Below are 12,472 nucleotides of genomic sequence, written 5' to 3' on the forward strand. Positions count from 1 at the left end.
TACGTACGTACGTACGTACGTACGTACGTATGTATGATGTATGTTGAAGTGGACAGAATCGCGCGCATATGGGGGGAGTTAAGAGCACAGCCTACCGGGATATCCCTGAGGCATGCCCTGCTGAGGGTAGGGCATGGCGTACGGGTTGTATCCGGCCGGCATAGCAGTGGGCATGTACCCGTAGGCTCCCGGATAGGTCGCGTAGCCGGCGGCTCCGGGGGCTGCACCGTACGCTGGAGCTGCTTGGCCTGTGTGTTAAGTAACGACGAAGAGTGATGTTACTCGAAAAGGTAGTTTAATGCTGGTGCATGTTGCTGCTTGACACACACGAACTGGCGAACGAGAGTAATATCAATCCGCGTTGACCTAAAAATAATTACTAGATTATAGAATGTGTGCATGCGCGTAGGAAGTAGTCCATACTATTACACTGTGCACGGACACAAAAACGTGGGTGACTCCCTAGCGCCATGCTAACTCCTCGATGAAATGACGTCGTCTAATAGTTTGCGATAGCTTACGCCGTGCTCAAGCAGGCAACTAAATAGGAGTGAAATAACGAAATACGTCAACGGAATCTTGAAATCAATATGCAACGGAGAGAGAGAGAGAGGTAGAGATCAAAGAGAGAGGAAATGGGGGAGACAAAGGAAGCTGGACAGAGAGAGAGAGAGAGAGAGAGAGAGAGAGAGAGAGAGAGAGACAGACAAAGAGATAGAGAGAGAGAGACAAAGAGAGAGAGAAAGAGAGACAACGAGAGAGAGAGAGACAACGAGAGAGAGAAAGAGTGCGAAAGAAGGGTCGGAGGAGAGTGAGAAACAGCGTTCGCACCGCAGCTGCACTTACTGTACGCGGGAAGCTGTGGCGTCCCCTGCCCGGGTGCCGACTGGCCCGCGGCAGCTGCCTGCGCTTGCTCCTGTGGCGCTGAGGGGGCCTGAGGTTGGGCCGGTGGTATGTTTTGCCGGGGAGTGACTGGCGGTGTCGCCACTTGTCCCTGCGCGGCGGCGGCGGCGGCATTTGTTGGAGCGGTCGGGGGAGGTGGCCGAGGGGGAGGTTGCTGACTGGCCGCTACGTAACAACAGCACACGGTGAATGTAGCAAACCAAGTGAGAAATTACTCCCGTTGAAAACACGCAGGGCCATGCGATAAATATTCATGCGTGCGCAAACGTTAGGCTCCAGTGCGACTGGCCACACGCGAACTCTGAAGAGCATGCACTAAAAAAATACAAATTACCTTCACGAAGTCAAAACTGCAATTGGAAAAAACTTCCGCGGCATAAAGTCAACGCAGATGCAAAACTGAAATCACGACAGCAGCAGCACATGTACACTGATCGCTTAGCACGATGTAGCAGCAGAATAAACTTCATGGTAAAGGTCTTTGTCTTTGTTAGACATTTCTCTTTATCCCAGCCATCAAGTAAGCCTGCTGGTACATGTGCTAGGAACCAACTTTATATTGGGTTACACTTAATGGCTGTCACACTGTTAGTATCAAGAGCATGTAGAGATCATGTGCTATATTTTGCTAAAAGTTTACGTGATCTGTATAGTGCGTGTGTGTGTGTGTGGATGTGCGTGTGTGCGTATCTCTCTCTCTCTCTCTCTCTGTGTGCGTGCGTGCGTGCGTGCGTGCATGCGTGCGCGTGCACGCGCGTGTGTGTTTCTGTGCTCGTGTTTAGTTATACATCTATGTCTAACGCCGGACACCATTTCATCATAGTTGTACAAGCAGATATCTGACTCACGTACGCACAACTACATCAAATATCACATCGATGCGAATCACTCTCGCTTTTAGATAAAAGCAGGCGTGTGTGTGGTGGGCACAACCCTAAGCTGCGCTGCATTACTAGTTGGTTAACTCATTCACACAACTGGCAGGTTAACAAAGCTGGGACGACACACACACACAGACGGAGACAGAGACACAGGGAAATTTACGGGCGCCCGTTTTACATCTACCAGTCAACATCGAGTTTGCGGTAAACGCCCGTCCCTGAAACAAAAGACGAGGCGATTGCCAGTGTAAATAATGTGCCAGTGTGCCAGTGTGCCAGTGTGCCAAATGTGCCAGTGTAAATAAACGTCAAGCTTCGGCGCAAACAAATATGTGTCACTCCACACGCTAGGTGCTACTCTTAGTAACGGACGTATATTAGGGATTGCGAAGGTACAGCGTCAATCGACTTGGACATGGCATGTCCATGGATCAACCTCGACGACCATTGGTCACCGAACAGTTGCACACAAGGCAGGATACACAAGGCAGGATCACATTGGAGGCCGTATTTTTACAGTTTAGTGATATGATCGAGCAAATTTCGACACCCAACGCTCCTTCCTCCCCCTCACCACGCACCCACGACTCCTCCTTTCACCCATCCTCTCTCCCTCACGCACGCAACACTCCTTTCTCCCTCCCTCATGCACCCAACACTCATTCCTCCCCTCCTCCCTCCTTTCCCTCCACCCTCCGTCGAGCACACACCCAGACCACCCTCAACCACACAAACCGCATCAAACTGAAGTCACTATCACATCACAACAAGACAGCGCCAAGCATCCCGGCCGTTGTCGCCGATCGACGGCGTCCCCTAGCGAGAAATCGACCGCTACCTTCGTGGTGGCGGGGCGGTTTCGGCGGCGCAGCCGACGGCTGGCTGGCGATGGCCTGCTGAAGGTCCTTCATCAGGTCCTCCTTCTCCATCTTGCGCGCAAAGCAGAAGTCCTTCGTCTTGTTCTGGTGCTTCAGGAGGATCTCGGTCAGGTCGTTGTAGAACTGCGAACGAGCGGTGAGGCGAGGAGCGGCCGATTAATGTGGAGAGGACGGTTCGCCGATGTAAAATTGTGTCAAGTGGTCACGCCATCATTGTTGTCGTAGTCATCATCATCATCAGAGTCGTCATCGTCACCGAAGCAAATTGACGTTAAGTGGTCTCGCCATCGTCGTCGTCGTCATCGTCGTCGTCGTCGTCGTCATCATCATCATCATCATTGTCACCATCGTTATCGCCATCATCATCATCATCATCATCATCATTATCACAATTGTCACCAAAGTAAATTCAGGTTTAGTGGTCTCACCGGCATCATCACCATCATCACCGTCAAATTCACGATTAGTGGCGTCACCACCGTCACCACCATCGTCATCTTCACCATCATCGTTGACGAATCCTCCTCACCTTGGTTCCTTCCTTAAGGTTGCTGGTTAACTCCATAAAGGCATCGAACGCTGCAGCCAGATCCCTCATCACCTCCTCGCGCTTCGCCGCGCTCTGATTGGACGACTTCTGATTGCAGAATTCCGTGTTTGCGCGCTGAAAGGTCGTACATCATGCGTTAGTATTGCTACATATGCACATATATATCGATGAGAATTTATAAATTAAAAAATAGAATTCCGTGTTTGCGTGCTGAAAGATCGTACAGCCGCCATCGCGCGTGAGTATTGCTAGATATACATATAGATTGCTAGATATATATCGATGAAAATTTATAAATTCAAAAATAGGATGAGATGTCAATTTTTTTATTATTTATTATGAAAAATTGGACACCTCATTCTCTTATTACATTTACATATTTTCATCTATATCTTCATGGGTTTCAATTTGTCATTACAAGACCGTGTCGTCGCTGCGTCGTTTGTACATTGACGGTGTACGGGTGCGCATAGATTTTTTACCTATTACTACTTTTTACTATTTTTTACGTTTATCTACCTGTGCATTGCCATGTATGTGTGCCACATAGGACATGTCATGTGCATGTACCTGTACACTGACATACGTTTTTTATCTATTACTACTATTTACATTTACCTACCTGTACATTTCCCATCAGCTCCTCCTGTCTGCGAACACTGTCCACCACCTGCTTCTGCAGGGGGCCATACGTGCTGCTCAGGTCCGAGAACGAGATGCTCTCTTCGTTAATGGCGCCATCTGCCGCCAAAGCCGCCAGGAACCTTTGCTCTGAAAAAAAATGGCCGCACGGTCGTCTATGAGCACTAATACTGGTGAGCAAACAAGTGAACAATTGAAGAGACCAGCGAAGCGACTAGAAAAGAGACTAGTGAACTACAAGTGAAAGGCGATTAAAATACTACATTTGATATTTTGCAGACAATGTATACGTAACTATTTCAAACTATGCATCATAAACGGGCAGTTAATTTGGATTAAAACACACCAATATTTTGCAGACAAATGTATGTGCAACTATTTCATAGTACTGTAGTAAGCATCGTACACAGACAGCTAATTTGGCACAGATAAACAGTCCACGGCCAGGCTTATGTAGCACTTGGGGACCAAGAGGATAAGAAGAAGAAGAAGAAACACCTGTGAACGAACCATACATAAATTCCTCGAATCAGATGACAAGGCATCCCTCTGTAATACGTCTGAACAACCAGAACTGACTGTTACATACGTTAGACGACGTGTCAGTATATACCCTACCCATGTTTGACTTGGCATCTTTGATTTCGCCTTCAATTGCATCTCTCTCTGCCTTGATGGTCTCCACTTGCTCCATGTGGCTTCGCAGTTCAACGACGATGGGGCTGTTTTGCAGGGAACCACCGACACTAGCATGTGGAATGGCTTTCTGTATTTCAGCCTAGAATTGATGGAGATCGATATGTCGTATGAAAGCTGGCGTGTAGGCAAAATTTTGTAATGTTGAATTAAAATTTTTTCCCGAGTTAACGCTCAAAAGCCATAACTATCAAATTACTTCTAGCTTGCCAGAGCTAGTTATAGCTCTATTTGGCCCTCTGTCAAAAACGAAACGGCACATAATTTTTTAGGCAGGCGTATCATGCTGTTAGGCTCCTACACTCACCTCGCTCTGTGACAGCAGGCGTATTCATGCTGCTATGCTCCTACACTCACCTCGCTCTGAATATGAATGCAGGCAGTATTCATCGATGCTGCTTATGCTTCGACTATCACTCACCTCGCTCTGAGTGACAGCAGGCGTAATCATGTGCTAGATGCTCCTACATCACTCTGCTTCTGGGGGCTTTGCTAGCAGGTCGTTCATTCATGCTGCTATGCTCTACCACTCACCCTCTTGGCTCCTGGTCGCGCGACAACAGAAGGCTGACGGGCGTATCATCCTGCATCGCTTGCTTCCCTCACCTTCGCTCTGTCGAGAGCAGTGTCACATCAGCTGGCATGTTCCAATCCACACTCACTGCGCATCTGCGAAGCGCAGGCGCTCTCATCAGTAGCTGCTACTTAGCGCTGCTCCACTCACCTCGCTCTTGTTCGACGTGCGGCGATCTCATCGCTGCACGCGCTATAATAGCTCCGAATGCGAAGATCGCACGAGCTCGCTCATGTGACAGCAGGATGTTATCCTGGCATGCTGCTGAATGCATCGATTGAGGCACTCCCTCTCGGACTCGCTGTGACAGTGACAGTTGCGTATCAGCTGCAGTCATGATCTACCACTTCAGGCGCTACGCTCTGTTGACCGGCAGGCTTATTCATCGATGAGATGGCTATGCTTCTCAGTCACGCCTCGTGACGTGACGTGATGAGACGAGGCGACACAGTCGCCACAAAAGACCACACACACACACAACCACCCCAACACACATCACACAACCACAGCGCCGCGGCGCGCGCAAACGCACACACACAAACCACACACACACACCACCACCGTAATTATTATATATAGCTATTCAAATCTATATGTATATCATGTTTATTTGCTTCTTATATTTTACAACATTCATTACCCGTGCGCTCTAGTAGAACACACGCAGGCGAGTATCGAGTGCTGCTATGCTCCCACACTCACTATCTTCTTCTCTCTGTGAGCTTATTCGACCAGCGCACGCTAGCTAGGAGTCAACCAGCTTCGAGAGTATCTTGAGGTTCCAGGGTGTGCTTATCCAGCACTTGCCAGCGTGGGCTTGTTACCTTTAACTAGACATGCCTCGCTTAGATCCCTCCGGTGTTAACCTCCGTGTTGATAGCACGAGTTTTCAAGTGCTGTCATCTTGCTCACGATCGTCGGGCTGCTTATTGTCGTCGCGCTAGCATCGCTCGTGTGGTCGTCCGGAACAACCGCATACCGTCAGACTGTACTTTCGATCACAGACCATTTCCGCCTCAGGCCTTTTTTTTCTTCGTCAAGTACGATAGCCCGTCAGTGGCGCTATGCTCTACTCGCAGCGTCTAAGAACTTTTCGCGGATCGTTTTCTTTAAGGTCATAGACTGTTATGTGTTACGCCTTTTTCACTCACCTCGCTCTGTGACCAGAGGCGGTATTGGTATCAACGACAATGGGGGGCCTGCAGTCAGCATGGCCTCCTAGGCCAGAGCTTCCAGCTCATACAGCTCCAGCCAGGTGCGCGTCCTGCTGATGCAAGAGTTGTCTCTGCTGCCTATGCTCCTACACTCGACTCGGCTTGTGACAGCACGGAGCACTATCATCATGCTGCTATTGCCTCCTACACTCACCCCTACTGTTACGGCAGTGGGTCATCCATGCTCTGCCTATGCTACCTTACACTCACCTCGGCGTTCGTTGTTACAGCCGGGGTATCATGGCTGCTCATGCCTTCTCACTAGCCTCCCGCTCCTGTGGCACAGCAGGCGTTATCACATGACGCTTACTTGCGTCCCTACCGACTCACGTCCTCGCTCGGTGTGGTGGACGGCAGGCGTATTCTGCTGCTGCCTTGCGGCTACTTACGAGTTTACGCCTCTCGCTGATTGGCTGCTGACAGCAGGGTATCATCGCTGGCATATGCTCTTACACTCAGCGTTTTTCGCTCCTGATTTACATGAGCGCGCGTCAGCTATCGCGATTGTCATCATAAAGTGCTATCGCTCTCTATACAGCTCAACCTCGCTCTGTGAACAGCGAGGAATTAGATTAGGTTCATCCAGTGCTGGCTCATCAATTATAGCGCACGCTTACCTTCTTTCAAACCTCAGCATTTTCTTTTGTCCCCATTGACCATCTGAGCCAAGGGATGATATCATGCATGTGTCATTGTCCTACACTCACCTCGCTCATGTGGCGTTGCGTATGATGACGCTTAATGCTCTACACTCACCTCGCTCTTGTGAAGCAGGCGTTATCATGCTGCTATCTCGCTACAGTGCTTTCAGCTTTTGTGACCTGCAGAGTACGTTTCTGCATGCTGCTATTTGGGCGTCTACATCCCTCGCTCTGGTGGACCGGCCGAGCTTGGCGGCCACGGGGAGCGGCCGGTGATTTTGAGTGTCGTGACTATGCTCCTACACTCATCGTGCGCTGAATGGACATTTGGCAAGGCGCTAGTATCACTGCTGCTTATGCTCCTACACTCATTCGCTCCTGGCAGCAGGCGTATCATGCTGCTATGCTCCCTACATCACTTCGTCTCTCCGACTCCCCCCAGACGGCACCAGCTTCGGCCGTGGTCCTTGGCGACCGTTTCGGGCCGACGCTGCTTCTTTACACAGCTCGTGACTGTGCTGGGTTTGCTTTAATGCGTCACCTCTTCACTCGCTTCGTGCGGCCTCGCTGTCGCAGCAGCTTTGCGGCGTTATATCATGACTTTGGCTCTGGCCTACCTCAGCTCACTCGCTACTCGGCTCGACACCGCCCGCGCCCGTGGGTCGGTAAGCTCCATTATGTTGAGTGCTTTTGCGCTATGCTCTACAACTGCCCCCTGCGTTCTGCGTGTGTGACAGCGAGCGCCGGTATTGGTGTCGCTGGGATGCCTCCTAGGACTCACTCCGCTTCTGGGTGGAACAGCAAGCGTATCTCAGTGTTTGCTTGCTTCTACCGTCACTTTCGCTCTCGCGACACGCAGGGTTTCGTTATCCATGCTGGGCTATTGCTCTACATTACACTCTCGCTTCTTGCTGTCGCGCAGCGTATCATCATTGCTGCTATGCTCCCTCGGCTCTTTAACCTCGCTCGGTGTTGACAGCAGGCGCGTTCATATGTTCATGCTTTGTTTGCTTCCTACACCTGCGCACTCGCTCTGCTCGAAGCAGGCGTATGTCATGCTGCTATGCTCCTACAATCATCGTTCGCTCGGCTGTGGAAGCAGGGATTCGTCTTTTTTCATTCATGGGTGCTATGTCGGTACACTTCACCTGCGCTTCGGGCTTTGACGCGGCATAGGCATTTGTATCTTCGCCTGCTATGCTGCGTGTACTCACTCACCTGGACTGGTGCTCGTTTAGCAGGCAGCGTTCTACAGTCATGCTGGGCTATGCTGCCTACCCTCACCTCGCTCTGCTTTACCGCCAGGCGTATCATTTGCTGCTACGCCGTCCTACTCACCTCGCCTCTGGCGACAGCAGGCGTGTCATCTGCTTGCTGTATGCTCCTCCTACTCACTCTCGGGTCGGCAGTGTGACAGCAGCGGCCGAGTCTCATTGTGCGTATGCGTGGCGGCCTGACACTCACTCGCTTTCGTGCTGATGTCAGCCGAGGGTATCATGCTGGCTTGTCTAACACTCACCTTCGCTCTGTGAGGCTGAGGCGTGTTTCAATTAGTGCTGCTTGCTCCTACAGCTCAGCCTCGCTCTCGTGCGTTGACAGCAGTGGCGCATTCAGTGCGCGGTGCTCTGCTCCTCCTCACTCTCGCTCTTGTGCAAGCAGGCGTATATCGTAGCTGCTATGCGCTAACGTGGGCAATCACCTCGGTCTTGTGACAGCACGGCGTATCATGCTGTATGCTTCGGTACATGACTCGTCTCCATGTGACAGCTAGGCGTATCATGCTGCCTTATGCTCCTACACTCACTCCGCTTCTGGCGCAGCATGGCGCTATCATGTTGCTGATGCTCCTACCTCACTCGCTCTGTGACAGCAGGATTCATGCTGTATGCTCCTACACTCAGCCTCGCGCTTCGCTGTGAGCAGCAGGCGTAATCATGCTCTAGTCCTAATTTTGGATCTTCGGATCACTTCGGCTGGCGCTGTGGATAAACGCAGGCGTTCATTGCTGGCTTAGGGTGTCTTTTCACTCACCTCGCTCTGTGAGGCAGGCCGATAATCATTCTGCCTTTGGCTATGCTCCTGGCATTCGTCACTCGCTCTGTGACGGCAAGGCGTTTCATCTGCTGCTATGCCCTCCTTTACACTCATACCTCGCTACTGTGACAGCAGGGTATCATGCTGCTATGTCTCCGACACTCACCTCGCTCTGCGCCGCAGGGTATCATGGATGCTGGGCTTGCTCCTTGATTGCCTCGGCGCTCGGTGTGACAAGCAGGTGCCGTTCTATTGCTTGCATATGCTCCTACACTCACTCGCTCTGTGACAGCAGGTGTATCATTCATGCGCCTATGCTCTACATCACCTACGCTCTGCCTGACGCAGGCCGTCTCATGTCGGCGTTGCTTCGCGTGCTCTGCTCCAGCGCACGACGCCGTCCGCCGGTACTCTGCGTTGAATCAGGGATCGTCTGGAACTTGCTGGCCTCGGCGCGCAGCGGTCGGTGAGCATTAGCCCGACGGCTTGTGCGCGTCCACCCGGCGCGGCGACGCACTGCTGAGCAGCACGCTGTTTCGTCCGCTGTCTGTTATTCCCTTCGTTAAGCTGCCTAACCGATTTGCAATAGTAGTAATGTCAGCTAGTATAGCTCGGAGTAACGTCTGACAACTTAGGTTAGTTATATTGGTTTTGGTTTGAGTAGGTGTATTGTAGCTTAGGACTGCTATAAGATTGTTTTTACTAGTAGTATGTAGGTATAGACTGCAAATAGTCATCGATAGTCGAGTAGTATAGAGTTATAGACTGCTTCAATAGTAGTAGTTTAGTTTTTTGTTTATACGCAGCTATTTTGACTGGTGCCATCGCGTAGGCGTGCGTTTTCAGTAACGTAGTGTTTCTGAATCGCGATAAGCATAAGAGGCTGTAAATATGCCTCTTAGTTTTATGTATAGACTTTGTGCCGCGATGTTGAGTAAGACTCAGTTCGAGTAGTTACTGATGTGTTGTCGTAGTATAGACTATGTCGAGATTATGTTTTTTTTAGTTTAGTACTTAGGCTATATGTGACTGCGACTGAGTTTAGCTCGCTTATGAGTGTTAATTAGACATGCACAATCAGTGAGTTAGTTTATACGTGATATTGAGAGCTGCGAAGTGAAGTGAAGGCTCATGGATAGTGTTTGATAGATAGGTATGATGAGATAGAGTGGGAGTATAGAGTGATGAGAGCTGACGAGAGAATACAGGAAGGTGTAGATAAGTAAAGGTGGATAGAAGAGATAGTAAGTGATAGAGAGAGCGTATGCAATTAGTGAAGTAGTAGTGCGAGAGATGAGGAGTAGTGAATAGTGTGAGCAGGTGGAAGTAGAGAGGAGTTTAGATTAGTATAGACTGCGAATAGTGTAGTAGTGAGCTGTAGTGTAGGTTAGCTATTAAGACTGCCAATAGTCCAGTAGTGTAGTATTTAGTATAGACTGCAATAGTTAGTAGCTTAGTATAGGACTGCAAATAGTTAGTTAGTAGTAGTAGTATCAGTATTAGAACTGAATTAGGTAGTAGTTAGTAGTAGTGTATAGTATAGCTGCCAATAGTGTAGTAGTAGCTAGACTTATGTATAGACTGCAATGTAAGCTAGTTATCGTATAGACTGCCAATAGTGTAGTAGCTTAGTGTAGTAGTCGTAGTAGTAGTAGTATAGGTTATAGATCTGGTCATGTGTCATGTCATATATTTAGTTTGGGTGGTTTAATGTATTTAGTTATGGGTTTAGGGTTAGTGTATTATCAATCATTAATCATTAATCATTAATGATATCAAAGTTGGGAACACTCCCAATGGCAACTCGGCCGCGACTGCGCCGCAGCACACGCCAACAACGACAGTTAAACATTCGTTTGCAGACGGACTAACCTCGTTCATGATCTCGCGATTGCGCTGCAGCAGCTCGGGAAGCTCGTTGAGCTCTCGCTGGAGGCCGTCGACTCCTCCCTCGGCCCTCACGCCGGCCGCCTTCTCCTGTATGGACGCGGGCAGCGTGTCGCCCGCGCCGGGACCCAGGTCCTCAATCGCCGCCGGCAGATTGAGCGACGCCAGGATGCTGAAACAATCGAACGTGCGAGCTTCAGCCAGCGCCGTGTACGGGGAACCGTGACAGGAAGTTAGACATCGGAACACATAGGCTACTAGGGCCACGTGCGTCCGACTACCGCGTCCGACGCTCGACCACTTGGCACGCGTAAATCGGGTCATCAAGCAGTTGTTTGCGCGTTCTCGGCTTAACATGCTACATGACCATTTTCGTGTCCCCAGTTCAAAAAGCCGCGAAGTCGTTTGCGCGCTCATGACTCGTGTGTGTGTCCAAGGTTGAACGTGGTGAGCAGTCGTTTGTATAGTGAACGACAGTCAACTTCTTGGCTTCGTGTGTTACGTGACCGTGCGCGTGTCCCTAATTCAAAGTGTCACGCAACCATCTGTATAGCCAACGACTGTCAAGTTCCTGGCTTAACACGTTACGTGACCGTGTTCGTGACCCCGGTGCGACGTGACCCTCGCGCGTGACCCCAGTACACTGTGACAAACATTCATTTGCACGTTCCCAGCTCTTACATGCCAGACAACAGTGTGCGTGTCGCCAGTTCAACCTGTCAAACATTTACCTGTCACGCAAGCTCTCTCACCTATTCATCAGCTGCGTTGCCTCGCGCAGCCGGCCCACCTCCGTGTTGACGACCTCGGCCTTGCGCGTGTCGTATGCAGCCAGCGCCTGGTGCACGGCGATCGGCACCAGCTTCTCAAACAGATCTGCAATGTAGAGGGCGCCGGCGAGTGAACGCGACATCGTCGGGACGCGTCACGAGGCGACGCACGTGTTTATTGTATTACGTGTTCTTAGACGACGTTTATTGTAATGTGATTTTTTTTATTAAAATGAATATTTTACATACATACATGCATGCATGCATACATACATCCACGCACGCACACGCAGACGCACACGCACACGCACACGCACACACACACACACACACACGTGCCTTGCGCATTGTAAAGGTACAAAAACCTCAACGCAACCTCCGCGTACAAAAAACACTCAACCTGCGACAGCTGCATGGCGACCCCCTACCTGTGAACTGTGCTCATGCGTGCCGCGAGGGGCAGCGGCTTGGCGAGCAGCGCCACCTACCTGTGAACTTAGTGCTCATGCGCGCAGCTAGGGGCAGCGGCTTGGCGAGCGGGGCCTTGCCGATGGGCGGCAGCGTGGCGGGGTCGGGGATCGGCTCGTGGTAGATGAAGTCGTTGTCCTTCTTGGCGGCGTCGTGTGCGAGGCGTATCCTCGTCGCGTGACGGTCGACGACGAGCAGGCCATTACTGCGGCTCTGCGACGCCTTCACGAGCTGGTCGGCTTGCTGCGGGGGAGGTAACACACACATTAATACATCGCGACGCCTTCACGAGCTGGTCGGCTTGCTGCGCGGGAGGTAACACACACATTAATAC

The 12,472-nt window shown here is 50.7% G+C and overlaps 1 protein-coding gene across 1 annotated transcript in view; it reads right to left on the minus strand.

The window, feature by feature from the left end:
* LOC106806097 (programmed cell death 6-interacting protein-like) overlaps window positions 1-12,472 on the minus strand; it is a 31,470-nt gene that overhangs the window by 1,606 nt on the left and 17,392 nt on the right. The window contains exons 6-16 of the mRNA XM_014807951.1: window positions 12,159-12,381; window positions 11,653-11,776; window positions 10,886-11,072; window positions 9,425-9,592; window positions 4,858-4,881; window positions 4,473-4,632; window positions 3,835-3,983; window positions 3,192-3,326; window positions 2,623-2,785; window positions 847-1,068; window positions 96-248 (exon numbers count right to left, since the gene is read on the minus strand). Coding sequence (XP_014663437.1) covers window positions 96-248; window positions 847-1,068; window positions 2,623-2,785; window positions 3,192-3,326; window positions 3,835-3,983; window positions 4,473-4,632; window positions 4,858-4,881; window positions 9,425-9,592; window positions 10,886-11,072; window positions 11,653-11,776; window positions 12,159-12,381 — 1,708 coding nt within the window. The remainder of the gene's footprint in view (window positions 1-95; window positions 249-846; window positions 1,069-2,622; window positions 2,786-3,191; window positions 3,327-3,834; window positions 3,984-4,472; window positions 4,633-4,857; window positions 4,882-9,424; window positions 9,593-10,885; window positions 11,073-11,652; window positions 11,777-12,158; window positions 12,382-12,472) is intronic.

Source organism: Priapulus caudatus, unplaced genomic scaffold (assembly GCF_000485595.1).
Source record: "Priapulus caudatus unplaced genomic scaffold, Priapulus_caudatus-5.0.1 Scaffold142, whole genome shotgun sequence".
Taxonomy (NCBI): Eukaryota; Metazoa; Priapulida; class Priapulimorpha; order Priapulimorphida; family Priapulidae; genus Priapulus; species Priapulus caudatus.